General features: G+C 50.5%; 1 protein-coding gene across 1 annotated transcript; it reads right to left on the bottom strand.

Moving 5' to 3' along the window:
- Nucleotides 1–7,853: 7,853 nt before the first annotated feature.
- On the bottom strand, nt 7,854–10,431 carry Gpr3 (G protein-coupled receptor 3). The gene is made up of 2 exons (XM_034503225.2): nt 10,338–10,431; nt 7,854–9,288 (listed from the first exon to the last, which is right to left on the bottom strand). The coding sequence occupies exon 2, from the start codon at nt 9,281–9,283 to the stop codon at nt 8,291–8,293; it is 993 nt and encodes a 330-aa protein (XP_034359116.1). The 5' UTR covers nt 9,284–9,288; nt 10,338–10,431; the 3' UTR covers nt 7,854–8,290.
- Between the last annotated feature and the right edge of the window lie 4,364 nt (nt 10,432–14,795).

Here is a 14,795-nt window from a genome sequence, read left to right as displayed (position 1 = left end):
AGGGAAGGAGTGTGGTTCTGGGAAACGAGGCCTGTGCCTGGATGCTGGCTCCACTGCTGCCACTCAGAAGCCCTGACCCTGTGCAAGTTGCTTCGCCTCCTGGAACTAGGGAAAATGGACGTTTACCGAGCGCCCACTACCTGCTAAAGGCAGCAGATGCTAAGTGTGCGAGTCCCCCGTTTGACAAGAGAGGTGCATTGAGTTGCCTAACCCTGCCTGCTGTGCCATTTACACTGCTTACCAGTCTATCCCCCAGCAAGTTGAGGGGTGCCAGTGTTTAGGGTTTCAGCTCTTATCTGCCTCACCTACCCCGCCAGTGCCCAGTCTTACAGGTGCAATAACAGGTGAGGGTTATTTTTGTTCTTTGAAGTCAAGCAAGCTTGACTGAGGCCCCAGTCGTCTTTGACCTTTGGAGCGGAAGGACCCTGTGGCCTTGACTACTCGGGAACAACGCTGGTTCCCTATGTATGGGCTCCGCACAGGTACACCCTGCCCTATTCACACATGCACAGGCTCACTTACACACATTTGTCCATAAGTAGCATGCAGTTCAGGCCCAGAAAACAGGCGCACACATTGTGTACAGAGCTCTGCTCTTATGCAAAACAAGGACACAAGTCAGCACACAGCCACAGGAGCAGGCTTAATTGCAAGCACACCTAACAGTCCTCCTGAGCCATGGTGCTGGCTGGCTGCCTCGGCCAGTTGCTCACTGCCCCCTCCTGGCCACCTTTCCACCAGGGCAACCTGGCACCATTTCCTGAAGTTCTGCTCAGGGTGATTGGCAACCAGTTCTCACCTAGATCATGGAGTCAGGAGCAATTTCTGGGCCTCCTTCTCCCAGGCCCAGGGTGTGGGGCACCAGAGGAGGCTCTCAGGCTTAAGGACACAGATAGAACAGCCCGAACATCCTAAGCAATCAAGTAGAATTGCCCTCCTGTGGGACAGCAGGGCAGACAACCTCCCACTCCAGCAAGCAGCCACCCCCACCCTGTTCTAGGGAATTGCGTTCTCTCTCTCTCTCTCTCTCTCTCTCTCTCTCTCTCTGTCTCTCACTCTCTCTCTCTCTCACACACACACACACACACACACACACACACACACGAAGTGGCAGGAGCTCCTCCAGCTTGAAGCCCCCTGCTTTCTGTCTGGACTTGCACAGCAAGGCATTGAGCCTGACACTGGGTGCAGCCATTCCACTGCGGTGTTCCAGTGTCTTTGCTGCAGCTGATAACGCTCCCAGATGTGCACCTGAGTAGAGCACATCTGTAAAGGGTTCGGTGGCTTCCTTGGAACAGATTTGAAAGGATTGCCCACCTAAAGCCTTTGATCCCTATTGTATGGATGTGGAAAGGCACAGAAGGGCATAGCAGCTTGCCCTACATCACACAGCAAACTGGCATCGAATATGTTGACATAGAAACCTCATTGATGCTCAAGACAACACAGCGCCTTATGAGCTTGGGCTCAGAGATAAGGAGATTGGAGCTGATGGGTAAAGTCGGGAGCTCATTTTCCTCAGAAAACGCTGACAGTATCCCTTTGGCTATCAGAAGATGTGGGGCAAGCCCAGAGAAGGTTCTAGGCTTGGGCATTCAGCAGGGAGGCCGGGAAAGTGCATCTTGGAGTCTGTGTGGCTTCCTTTGTTTCTCCTGCACAGGGTAAATCTCTGGCTTGCTTTTCTGCAGAGACATGAACAAGCTAAAGGAGCCTCTCTCCCTAGCCCATGGCTGCTGGCTTGCTTGCTTATCTAAATATGCACACATGAGTGAGGTGTGCACACAGGCCTGGACCTCCAGTGTGTGCACTCACCTGAGTTAGTTTATGTATGCATGTGAGCATCCACGCAGGTTTATTATTCATGACTGTGATTAGTTGGTTTACGTGGCTATTTATTTATTTATTTTGAGACAAGGTCTCTGTAGTCCAGGCTGGCCCCAAACTATTGGTGATCCTTTTGCCTCAGTCTCCTAAGTGTTAAAATTCTAGGTATCAGCCACTGTGCCACAATGCCTGGCCTTAGCTTTTTTTGTTTTTATTTAAAAAAAAAAAAAAAAAGACAGTGTTTCTTTGTGTAGTCCTGGAACTCACTTTGTAGATCAGGCTAGCCTCGAATTCAGAGATCTGCCTGCCTTTGCTTCCTGAGTGCTAGAATTAAAGGAATGTGCCACCATAGTCTGGGCTTTTTTTTTTTTTTTTTTTTTTTTTTTTTTTTTATGGGGATTGAACCCCAGGCCTTGCTGAGCCTCGGGCCCTGTGTGTTTATATATGCACTTACATACATAAACAGTGTCTGTGGGCTGGGTGACTCAGCAATTGAGAGCATTTGTTGCTCTTGCAGAGGGCAGGAGCTTGATTCCTAGCACCCAGGTTGGGCACCTATGACAATCACATAATTCAGCTGCAGAGAATCTGAGGGCACCTGCACTCAGTCAGGGAAAGTGCTTGCCTAGAAAACATCAATCTGAGTTCCATCCCTAATACCATAATAAAACCAGGTTTGGTGTTACATGATTTCCTGCACTTGGGAGATGGAAAACAGGATCCACAGCTTAACGTCATCCTTGGCTGTGTCGTGACTTCAAGGCCAGCTTGGACTACCTGGGACTCTATCTAAAGTAAAATAAATCTTTAATAAATGATTTCTACATGTCTGACCAGTGACTTAATGAACAGGTAAGGTTTTGCTTGAGTGTGTGCTTAGTAGGTACACTGAATACCCTTGGGAATATACAAGGGCTCGCCTGCCTTGGTGTGGAGAGCTGGGTGGAACCTGTCTACATATGCCCACCCATGGTATGTACATTTGTGTGTGTGTGTGTGTGTGTGTGTGTATGATTGTGTACAAGAATGGCTTTATGTGTTTGTCCCTGTAAAAGAGGAATGCCCTTGTGAGAAAGTATGATAGCAGTACTTCCCTGACGATGTTATATGTGCTGAACTGATGGGCTATAGGCAGATCCCTGTCTCATGTCCCCCTCCCCACAACATGTACACAATTCCCTGGACCCATCCTGCTCAGCCAATTTACAGCCTTGCTCTCAGCTCCCAAGAAGGCCTGCAGCAAAGTCAAGGGGCTGGTGGCCAATTAGTGAGGGGGTTAATCAGGGATCTAGGGACCCCCAGGGGGTGGGAAGCTGAAGGCAGCCATGGGGTTGACAGGAGTAGGAGCTGCCTGTCATAAGGCTGGGGGAGGGGACAAAGAAGAAGTGGAGGCCTGTCGGTGCTGCAGAACCAGAGGTGTGCCCATGGATTCCTGATTGTTGACCACTAACAGCAGGAAGCGTGTGTGTGTGTGTGTGTGTGTGTGGTGTGTGTGTGTGTGTGTGTGTATGTATGTATGTATGTACTGTGTGGGAAGTAACATGTAGATGCATCTAAGTCCTTGAATGTGGTCTTGTATGCAATTGTGTATTAAAATTATTATGAATACCACCTATTTACATTTATGTAGGTTCATATATGTATATTTATAAGTGTGCAGTGGTATGAAAATGGGTTTGCTTATACAAACATATCCAGTCCTGTGTGTTTGTATGTATGGTCAAGGGTAAGTCTGTATACACGTGTGCAAGAATGTATATATTTAGGTGAGTGGTCCAGCATGCACCCTTGTAACATAAAGCTCGTATGTATAATGCTTTATCTAGTGTGCGGATCAAATGTGCCTGAACAAGTGTGCAAATGCACCCAGGGATACATATATGCATGCTTGCATGTGTCTCTGAATAGTCAGGTGCCTGGTTCCCACATGTGTGCCTGTGTGTGTGTGTGTGTGTGTGTGTGTGTGTGTGTATGCAAAGATCTTGGCATGGAATGAGCTGGGGGATGGCGGGCTCCAGGCTGCAGGAGGGAATCTGACAGACAAGGCTTGCTGCAGCCCCCAGCCCCGGGAGCCTGTTTCCAGCCTGCGGAAGCTGTGAGCCCGTGAACTCATCTTATATTAATAGCTGCTGTCTCCTCACTTATTGCAAAGGAGAGGCGGTCATGGCCCCTGCGGGGCACAGCACTCAGGGCTGCCCCACCTCCCACAAGAACCATGGCTCAGCCCAACTAGAAGAGAGCCCCTGGCTTTTCCTTCAGTTCAGAGAGCCCACTGCCCAGCACCCTCTCCTGGCCTTTAAGATGGTAAACTCAAGCATGAGGATAAGAAAGCTGGCAGAGACAGAGCGGCTGGGAGGCTTAATAACCCTCTCCAGACACACACACACACACACACACACACACACACACACACACACACACACCAGGCTGAGCAGCCCAGGGGCCTAGCTCCAGAGGAGACTAAAGGAGACAGGAGGCTCTGTGTAAAGGGGCGACTCAGCCCTGCTCTCAAGGGCTCTTAGAGGCCCTCTGCCTAAGAGAAAGCTCAGCCTTCTGAGTTCCTGGTCTGAGGACAGTCATGACCTTGTTGTCTTCAGGAGCCTCTAGTTCTGAGGAGGAGACAAAGAACTGTACTCTGATGATCCTTCGGCTTGAGACAGGATACAGCACTGCCTTCAGAAGGCCTGGTCTGACTTTACCTTTCCACATACTGTGGCTCCGGGGGAAGAGGAGGTAGGTTTGTTGTATAAATTGTCCCTTCTTAAGCTCAACAGGACCCAATAAGGAAGAATTGCTGGGCGGTAGGAAGAACTGACCTGTCTTTGCAAAGGGGGGAAAAATCCAAAGAAAGAAAGACCCTGTTAGTCCACTACACACACACACACACACACACACACACACACACACACACACACACACACAGGCTCTCCTGAATGCCACAGATCGCTACACTGTCCCAAGCAGAGCAAGAACCTCAGCTGAGCCCCAACACAGACTCCTAGACACAGGATGGTGGTCGGTAGGTTCCTGTGAGCCCCAGAGCAAGAATGAGGATGCACGGGGTCCAGCTGTACCCAGTTAGGACAGAAAACTATCTGGGGAGAGGGTCTCCACAGGGGAGAGGGTCTCCACAGGGTACAAGGACTCGGCATACAGATGCTTCTGTACAGTGCCTCTTCCGAGGATGAGCCTTAATCTGGGGAAACCAGCTTCACCCTAGCATGGGCACAGGCCTTCCTACCCCACATTCCTGGCCAACTTTTTTTTTTTGACCTGTTCCCAAAACTTACTCCCTAAACCAGTAAAGAAAGAGACTTGGAGGCAGATGTGGCCTGGGTTCAAACCCCAGCTCAATTGACCATAAATGTGACCTTTTCGAGAGGCCTTTCTCTCCTTTTTAAATTGTTGGAGAGTTTCCCATAGCACAGGTTGGCCTGAACTCCACAGGTAACCTCAGATGACCTGGTAATCATCTCACCTCCACCTCCCAGGTCGTACAATTACAAGTATGTGTCTCTATACCATTTAGTTTGATGGCAGAATCAAGCATGGGGTAAGAAATCTGGTAGGGGCAGAGCAGCTAGGAGCCTTACTACCCCTCCCCAGACACACACCGGCATGAGCACACACTGGGGATCGAACCTCAGGCTTCTTTGTGCATGCTGGGCAAGTACTCTGCCAACTGAACTATAACCCCAGCCTCCAGGAAGGCTTTTCTTTGTTTTACTTTCATCTTAAAATTTGCTCATATATTCTCTTTCCCTATTTTATTTTTATTCAAGGTTTCAGTCACTAACACTGCAGGGTTATTATTTTTTTTAATAACTGTTAGTTTATATTTTAAAATATTTTATTTTAAATTATTTGTATGTATATATCTATCGGTGTATGGTTGTGTGCCCGTGTGAGCACAGATGTCGGTGAGGTTAGAAGAGGGCGTTGAATCCCATGGAGCTGGAGTTTCAGGCAGTTGGGGACTGCCCAATGTGAGTCCTGAGAAGCGAACTCAGTTCCTTTGTAAGCGCAGTATGTGTTCTTAACTGTGTACGCCATCTGTCTCTTCAGCCCTCACTGCGATGACTGAAAACCTTTCCTAGTTCCTTCACTAGACATTAAGCTATCTGCAAGAACAGCAGTGAGTCGTGATGATGGCTACTGTCAGAGTTTCTGTAGCCCGGGGAAACCTCGAACTTGCAATCCTCCTGCCTCAGTAACTGGAATTCCATAGCCCTTTGGGATTTACAGGTATGTGTCACAATGCTCAACTTAGTCTCAAAGCCTTTTCTATCCTCTCTTGTGTTTTTTGTTTGTCTGATTTTTGAGACAGGGTCGGTCTCATTTGCCCAGGATAGCCTTGAACTTACAATGTAGTTGAGGCCAGCCTTGAACCCCTGGCCTTCTGCTTTAACATCTCAGTGCTGGGAATAGACGCACCATTACATCCAGCATCCATCTTCTTCAAACATGGAGCACGTGAATGGGTGCTTTGTCTGCATGTGTATCTGTGTCCAGTAGAGAGTGTTGGATCCTATGGAACTAGAGTTATAAGCAGTTGTGAGGCACCACGCGGGTGGTGGGAATTGAACCCATGTCCTCTGGAGAAGTGGCCAGTGCTCATAACCCAGTTTCTCCACCCTCACTAGGGTGTCGCTAGGGTTTAAATCCAGAGCCCTTAGGCTGGAATTGAACTCAACATGTAGCTGAGGCTGGTCTGGTACTCGTGATCCTCTGGCTTCTGCCTCTCCAACCCAGAGACTGCAGACATGTACCACCCCAGCCCAGAGCTTCCCCTGACACTGCCTCTGCTTTCGGTGAGCACAGGCTTCCTCCTTTCCTAAGCCCCTGGCGCTCAAATCTCCATTTGTAGATGCTGTTTCGTGGAGAAGAAGCTTTATGTGCTATACAGTATGACCGCCTCCCAAATGTGGGCCACTGCTCCCAAGGACATAAGGCAAGGTCTAGAAGGTTCTGAGCCCCAGGGTGGGAAAAAAAAAAAAAAAAAAAAAAGGAAAAGTCATTGTCTAGGAGACTGAAAACAGATTTTGGAACCAGATGTTCCAGGTTTGAATATTATCTTGTATTTCTAACTGTATGACCTCCGCAGTTTTTTCATACATTGAAGGTGGAGACAATATAGCCTGTGCCAGCCACGCTAGCTAGGCATATGCAGTGCCCTTAGCACAATGTAGCCCAGAGGAAACACTGTTGGAAGGAAGCTTTTACTGTGAAGGGAACTTGCATGGTACAAACATGTTCTGCATGCCTGAGCCCCGACCTGGTTACTGTGGACAGGCTGTGGATACCCTCAAACTAAAAGGAGTATCCTGGTTCTTGTCCCTGGTTAGGGAAATTCTTGCAAGTTGATGTCCAGGGTTTGGTCCAAGGGATACTGACTTCCCAGATTCCTTCCAGGGTCCCGCTATCCTGTCCCAACTCCACACTGCACAAACACAAGTATTTATCAAAAAAAATTTTTATTGAGTAGGGTTGGGGACTGAACAGGAATGCACTGGGAGCCATACCCCGATTGGCAGAGGGGTGGGGGTACTGGCTCTTGCCCCGCCTCCTCTTGGGCACCTCAGGGTAATGGCTGTGGCGCTGAAAGCCAGGCTGGAGTGGGAGATGGGGGTGCGATTTACAATCCCGACTGCCTCGCCGGGTTGCAATTCCCCCAAATGGCCACCAGAGGGAAGCCGGGCCTCAGCGCAGAGGAATTCTCGGTTGCTCAGGTGATGGCTTCTTAAAAAAATAAAAAACCAGAGGCTGGTGTGTTCCCCTGCAAACCCGAGAGTGCGGGCCTGGGGAGGAGGCTCTGGTTTCTATGATTTCTCTGATAAAAAATAAGCAAAAATAACAAAATACGTGGTTTCTCTTGTTCCATCCCCCCCTCCAGGAACTGAGGTCAGAAATGGGGTCATGGAGGCTGGGGATACCCTGGTATGAACTAGATTTCTAGGTATGGGTCTCTCTTTTTTTTTTTTCCCTTACCACCCATAAGTAAATTTATAAATAAATAAATAAATAAATAAATAAATAAATAAATAAATATACCTTCTTTGTCCACATATATAGAGATAAATCTTTCTCTCATCTAGGCAACTAAGTGATTAACCTCTGACTCTGGAGCTTCGAAATTCAAAAGCGACATGATCAAGGTGAAGTTTCTGGGGATGAAGATCAAGGACTTGGAATGGTAAAATTCCCAGCATTCTGGAATTGCAAACCACTTGGGCTGTGAGACATTTCTGAGTGGGACCCTGATCATCTGGAACATTCTAGAACTGTGCAGTCAGCTGGCCTGGGCCCCTGCAGGAATCTTAAACAAGGTCCTACAACACCCAATGTCCTAGAACTCCAGAACCAGCTGGGTCTTAAGGGTGTGGAGCCGCAGGGGCAGGACTAAGCCCTGGTGGACCTAACATTCTGGAGTTCTATAGTAGTCAAAGACAGAGTCACCAGGATGACACTAGACATCACTAGGGGACCGGGATCGGAATGGAATCTTGGAAGAGGAACAGCAGCAGCAGACGGCCCACAGCACCTTCTGCACGTCTTGGTTGCGGAAGGCGTAGATGACCGGGTTGATCATGGAGTTGTAGGTGGCGGGGAGGAGGGTAAGGTAAGTGTAGAGAGGAGGGGAGTCGGCGTCTCCCAGGAGGCAGTAGACAGTGAAGGGCAACCAACAGGCAGCAAAGGCGCCAAGCACCACGGCCAATGTGGCGATGCCCTTGCGGGTGGCCACGTAGTGAGAGGCAGGCAGCAGGTGTCGTTGGAGGGCAATCTGCTGGGCATGGCGGCAGACGATGCGGCAGATCTGGGCATAGAGCTGTAACATGATGCCAAACACCATGAAGAAGGCGATGGCCAGAACCACCAGATGGTTCTTAGAGAGTGGATAGACCACACCACACGTGGTCAGGCCATCCCGGCAGTTCCAGGCCAGCACGGGAACCAGCCCCAGGCCCAGGGCACCCACCCACACCAGGGCCAGCATCACATAGGTCCGAGTTACTGTTGTCTCTGAATAGTAGGTGAGGGCATTGTACAGGGAAAGGTAGCGATCAATGGTAATGGCCAGCAGGCTACCGATGCTGGCAGTGAAGGCCGTTGCTAGCACGCCGACCAGCACCAGGCTCATCTCTGGCGAGCCAATGCAGAAGTTAGCCGCAAAGTGCAGGACCAGGCCCAGGCCTGACAGCAGGTCTGCTACGGCCAAGCTACCCACCAGCAGGAACATGGGAGCACGGAAGGCAGGAGTGCCTACAATGATGGCCACCACCAGCGCGTTCTCGCAGGACACCAGGGTGCCTGAGATGCACAGCACCACATCCCAGGCCCTGGGAGAGGGCAGCAGTGTAGCCGGGCCTGTGGGTTCCTCTCCTGGGTCCACGCCGCTCACATTCACACTGCCTGAGCCAGCTGAGAACCAGGCCATGGAGCTTCCTGCACCCCACAGCATGGTACCTGTAGAAGAAAGGCCCCATGAGATACTGGCAGGCCTGTATCCTGACAGGAGGCCCTTGGAGAAAAGAAGCCTCTCAGGATAACAGGTAGAGTACCAATGTCTGCCCCCCCAATTCAGGTCCTGTAACTTTTGTCCTCTGATGCCTCCAGGCCTCTAAGCCGGGGTCCCCTTTTTCTTGTGGTCCCTTTCCTGTGTCCCTTCACCCTCCTCTCCCGTTCCTCTTACTCCTAAAGACCTCTTTGCCACATGTGGTGAAGGAAGTAAATCAAAGCTTACCATAAGTGAATGGAGAAGCACAGGATTCAAGGTGTGCCCTCAAAAGGCTCATGCATAGGGGAGGGAACCATGCCAAGAAGAGCAGTCAGCTCCCTCCCGTCAGAGATGATGACTTGGTTCCTCAATCTCCCAGACCCCTCACGATTCGCGGCACTGCCAGCCTCAAGCTCCGCCCCCAGGCAAAGCCCGTGCAGCTCCTTGCCTGCCCCCACTCGACATTCCCAGGGTAACACCTGGGAACTCATTTTCCCTACACTCTCTACCAGACTTCTGACTCCGGACAGACCTCCCCCCTCCCCACCCCTTTTCTTCCTCCTAACCATTGGGTCTCTGTAGCAGACACCCCCTGGTGGAAGTCTGATTCCTGAGTCAGACCCCTCCTTCTGCCCCGACACCTGGATCTTGGGCCTGACTCCGCCTCCTGCCTTGGATAGCTGAAGCCCTAAATAAGACACCTCCCTCCCGCTACTCGGACGCCTAGGTGCCCGCCCCAGACGCCTCCTGCTCTCTCAACCTCAGATGACCGCCCGTCCCTCCAGGGCCTCAGGTCCCGCAGGAATGCTCACCCTTTGCCGGGTCACCCCATCATACCGTAACTCGAGCACCCGAACACTTGGGGAGCTGCCTGCTTCTACAGAATCTGCTCATTCAGAGTCCCAGGTACGACCCCCAACCCTGAGCAGCGGCAAGCAGTCTTCTGCCGGCCCGGCGCCCCTGCACGCTGTGTCCTCCTCCCAGACTCCGGGTACCCGCGGCAGGGCCGGCTACTCACCGGTGGCTCGGGACCCGGTGCGGCCGGGCCGCGGGGAGCCTCCACTCAGGTTCTGGCAGAGCAAGGTGTGCGCCGACCCCAAGAAGCCCCCGCGGCCGCGGGAGACGCGGCGTGAGTCACCCCGCCCCGCCCCGCCCCCGGCCACCGGTTTGGTGACGTCAGAAGCCCAGCCGGCCAATGGGCGCTGTGCGCTGGAGCGCAGCGCGTGCTGCGCGGCATAGTAATGAGGCCTCGCGCCGCCCGCTCCCCCATTCATAAAAAGTGACCGTGGCCGCGGCCCCGCCCCCTCCTGAGCCAGTTCTCTCTGTCCTTGACGCGGCGCCCTCTGCGGGTCGGGGGTTTTGGGGACGCTAGTGGGAGAGCCTTCAAATTTTGAGACTCGGGGGAGCCACAGAGGATGTGAGAAGAGGTCAAAGGATTGGGAGAGTCTGCGGGGGAGGGGGGGATGATGAGTACCTTCGGTGGCAGAAACGAGCTGACACAAGACAGGTGATGGAGCGAAATGGGCGTCCCCGGTGAGGATGACAGGCTCTGCCTCTGATAGGGCCCTGAGGTGATGGTGACAGGAGCACGAGGGAGCAGGGAGGTGGGTGGCTGTGACGATATGAGCGCAGTGACAAGATCTTGGAGGATGGTGGCTGTGGGGCGTTGACGGTAGAGGGGGTGTAGGTCTCCTCAGGGAAGCCACAGCATTGTCAGGATGACTGCAGCATGATGGAGCTCGGGTACCCTAGGGTGGCAGAAGTGGTGACAAGGCTTTGGAGATGAGTATTGAGGTGAAGGAACTTCAGGTCACTGTGACCCTGTCAAGTGCTGAAGGACTGAGGTGACAAAGCTAAATGAGGGCTGTGGGGGTCCTGAAGTAAAGATCAAATGACTTGTGAGTGGGCCCCAGAGTGAGGGAACAGGGTAAGAAGTCTGACTAGACGGCGACCCAGCAGGTAAGTTGCTGCCAGGACAGGTCCCGTGATGTTGGGGTTGGAATAAGGAGCTGGGTGACGTCACTCATGTGGGCCCAATAGCGTCCTCGCTGTACGGGAGGGTGCTCCTGGCAAGATTTCAAAACCTCAATTATTTATTCAAGGATCTGAAAAGCCAGCTCCGGGGTTGGGGGGGTCACTTCCCCGAAGCAGCAGGAGATAGGGAGCCGGGAAGAACTTGGAAGCAGAAGGACTAGGCAGCTCTGGGCTCAGAGCAGCCTCTCTGAGCACCCAGTTTAGGTACCCCCAGGGGTGGGGCAGGAAGAAAACTTCCTCCCTCCTTCCCAGCCCTGACTGCTCTATCCCTAGGGAAACGCCCCATCAGCTCTAACCCTAGCGACCAGTACTGTCCTCTCTCCCTTTGATCATCTCTGTAATGTTCAAGACTTTAGGAGGGTGATGGGAGTCAGGGCTCAGGTGTCAGTCTGAGGCTGAGGAAAGGAGCAAGGCCAAGAGGCAGGGAACGCATCATATCCTCACAGACATGACAGAACCTGGGCTGGAGAGAATGGCATATTTTGGGTCGGATATGGTAGAGGAGGTGAGGAGGAGACTAGCTTCTAACTCTAACCCCTCCATTTCCTAACCGTGTGACTTTGAGGCCCTGTCAGGCCCTCTGAGCCTGTTTTTTCTGTCTAAACTGCTGGGGACTGTTGGGGGAGTTGGCCAGTTATCAGCATGGTCTGTATATTGGCTGTCAATGTATCTGGCCAATAGAGGACACCAGGAAGCACAGGAGGGCACACAGAAGATGAAGACTGGCCACAGGAAGCTCTGCCTTTGAGGGACCAGGCTAGATGAGGCTCTCCTGCTGCGGGCTTCGTGTGTGGGCTTCTCCTTTGCTCCCTTCAGAGTCTCCTTTTAGCCATTCCTTCCCTAAATGGGCTTCCTGACCTGTTGCAGATGACCAACTAACCTCCCCCTGTCCTTCCCTCCTCTGTTTGTTAGGTTCTAGGGTGTGCAGAACTCCTGCAACAAAGTACTCTCCCCAATTCCCTTTTTCTGTTTGCTTGGAATCTGAGCAGGTCCCACTATAGGGACATAATGGGACAATAATGACTAGGTTTGGTTTGTGCTAGGGACAGTGCCTGATATATAATTGGTATTCAATTACTATTATCTGTTGGTATGAAATGTAACAGGAACAGTCAAAGAGAGGGAAACAAAGCAGGCAGAGGCTCACGCCTTTAATCTCAGCACTCTGGAGGTAGAAACTCGAAGATCTTGTGAATCTGAGGCCAGCCTGGTCTACAGAGTGAGGTCCAGGACAGCCAGGGCTATGCAGAGAGACCCTGTCTCAAAACAAAAACACTCAAGTGTGAGACTGGAGTGATAGCTCAAAAGTTAAAAGTACATGTCGCTCTTCCAGAGGACCCCAGCTTGGTTCCCAGAACCCATGTGGTACCTCACTCATATTAAAAACAACAAAACAAAGCAAACAAAGCATTTGACGGGCTACACAGAGAACCCTGTCTTGAAAAAACAAACAAAAAACTGAAAATACTCATATGTAGATAAAATAATGAATATCTAAACAAATTAAAAATAAACAAACCCAGAGAGAGAAAGAGACACAGAAAGAATGGTAGTCTTGATAGTGACGTGTCCAGGAGAGAGGGCAAGGGCATCATGGAACATTAGCACCCAAGATTTGGATGGCCCTTTCCATTGTGAGCCAAGTCCCCAACAGACTCCTGGAGTCACAGAAGGGAGCAAGAACAAGGTGCTGGGGCAGTGGGGTCAAAGTGTAGATGAGAAATGCCTGTGCTTCTTCTTCTTCTTCTTCTTTTTTTTTTTTTTTTTTTTTTTTTTTTTTTTTTTTTTTTTTTTTTTTTGAGACAGGGTTTCTCTGTGTAGCCCTGGCTGTCCTGGAACTCACTCTGTAGACCAGGCTGGCCTCGAACTCAGAAATCCGCCTGCCTCTGCCTCCCAAGTGCTGGGATTAAAGGCGTGTGCCACAATGCCCGGCCAATGCCTGTGCTTTTGATCGGCGTGTATTGTCGGGGTTCTCTAGGGTACAGAACTTATGGAATATCTCTATATTAAGGGACTTTGTTGTGATGACTTACAGTCTGCAGTCCAACTTGCCAACAATGATGTGAAGAAAGTCCTAGGATCTAGTAGTTGCTCAGTTCCAAAAAGCTGGTTGTTTCAGCTGGTCATCTGTAGAGGTAGATTGCAACAGATGTGCTGGTAAGTAATTCCAAGTAGGTGAAGAAAAGGCAATCTTCCTTCTTCCAATGTCCTTATGTAGGTCTCCAGCAGAAGGTGTGGCCCAGATGAAAGGTGTGTACTATCACGCCTAGATCTGGGACTTGTTTTGTCCCAGGCTGACCTTGAACTCAGAGATACATCTCCTTGCCTTAGTCTCCTGGGACTAGAGGTGTACACTACCTTCCCTGGGCCCAAACTTTTCATGGCCACTATGCCTCAAGATCTCCATGCCAAGATGCAGGTCAAAAACTTGTGTCTTCCAACCTCAAGTTCTGAATCACAGGTGAGCCCTCCAATTCTGCATTGTGTAGTTCATTCCAGATACAGTCAAGTTGACAGGCTGTTTTGGAGTTCACTGATCTGTTGGTAAGAACTAGCTAGCAGGGATCCGTCACATTCCTGTAATCTCAGCATTTGGGAGGTATAAAGTATCAGGAGTTTGGAGTCATCCAGCCTTATGAGACAATGTACCAAAATAAAAAACAGTCTTATCACTGTGGATCAAGTCTTCAAAGATGGTCGTGTTTGTCAGTGCAACACTGGTCTTTGACTTCTCCATTCTGTCCTCCCTACCTACAGCTTGTGTGTGTGTGTTTAAGACAGAGTAGCCCTGTGTAGCCCTGGCTGTCCTGGAACTCCCTCTGTAGACCAGGCTGTCCTTGAACTCAGAGATCCATCTGCTCCTGCCTCCTGAGTGCTGAGATTAAAGGTGTATACCCATACCACTCTGCAGCTATTTAAAAAAAAAAAAAAAAAAAGGATTCCTATGGGCTGGAAAGATGGCTCAGTGGTTAAGAACATTGACTGTTCTTCCAAAGGTCCTGAGTTCAATTCCCAGCAACCACATGGTAGCTCACAACCATCTGTAATGGGATCTGATGCCCTCTTCTGGTGTGTCTGAAGACAGCTACAGTGTACTCATACAAGTAAATCTTTTTTTTTTTTTTAAAGAATTTTTATTTTTACTTGTATTTATGTATGCATTTCTATGTTGAGTGTATACCATGAACATACCCACACAGGCCAGAAGATGGTATCAAATCCCTTAGAGCTAGAGTTACATATGTGGTTTCAAGCTTCCCAGAATGGGTGCTCGATCCTGTGGCAGAGCAGTAAGTGCTCATAACTGCTGAGCGAGCGCTTTCTCCAGCGCTCACTCCCCACCCCTGACCCCAGCTATTTTCTCCAGATCTCCAGTTTACACAGGCCATATCCTGCATTCTGTTTTTTTGGATTGATTTTTCTTTGTAGGATAATTGTAAAC

Source organism: Arvicanthis niloticus, chromosome 5 (genome assembly GCF_011762505.2).
Source record: "Arvicanthis niloticus isolate mArvNil1 chromosome 5, mArvNil1.pat.X, whole genome shotgun sequence".
In the NCBI taxonomy this organism is placed as follows: domain Eukaryota; kingdom Metazoa; phylum Chordata; class Mammalia; order Rodentia; family Muridae; genus Arvicanthis; species Arvicanthis niloticus.
Note: the sequence above shows the minus strand (reverse complement) of the source record. Positions and strands in the feature narration are given on the sequence as shown.

What these genes read in the sequence shown, in the direction of transcription:
- Gpr3 (XM_034503225.2), bottom strand. Translation starts at nt 9,283, where the DNA reads ATGCTGTGGGGTGCAGGAAGCTCCATGGCCTGGTTCTCAGCTGGCTCA.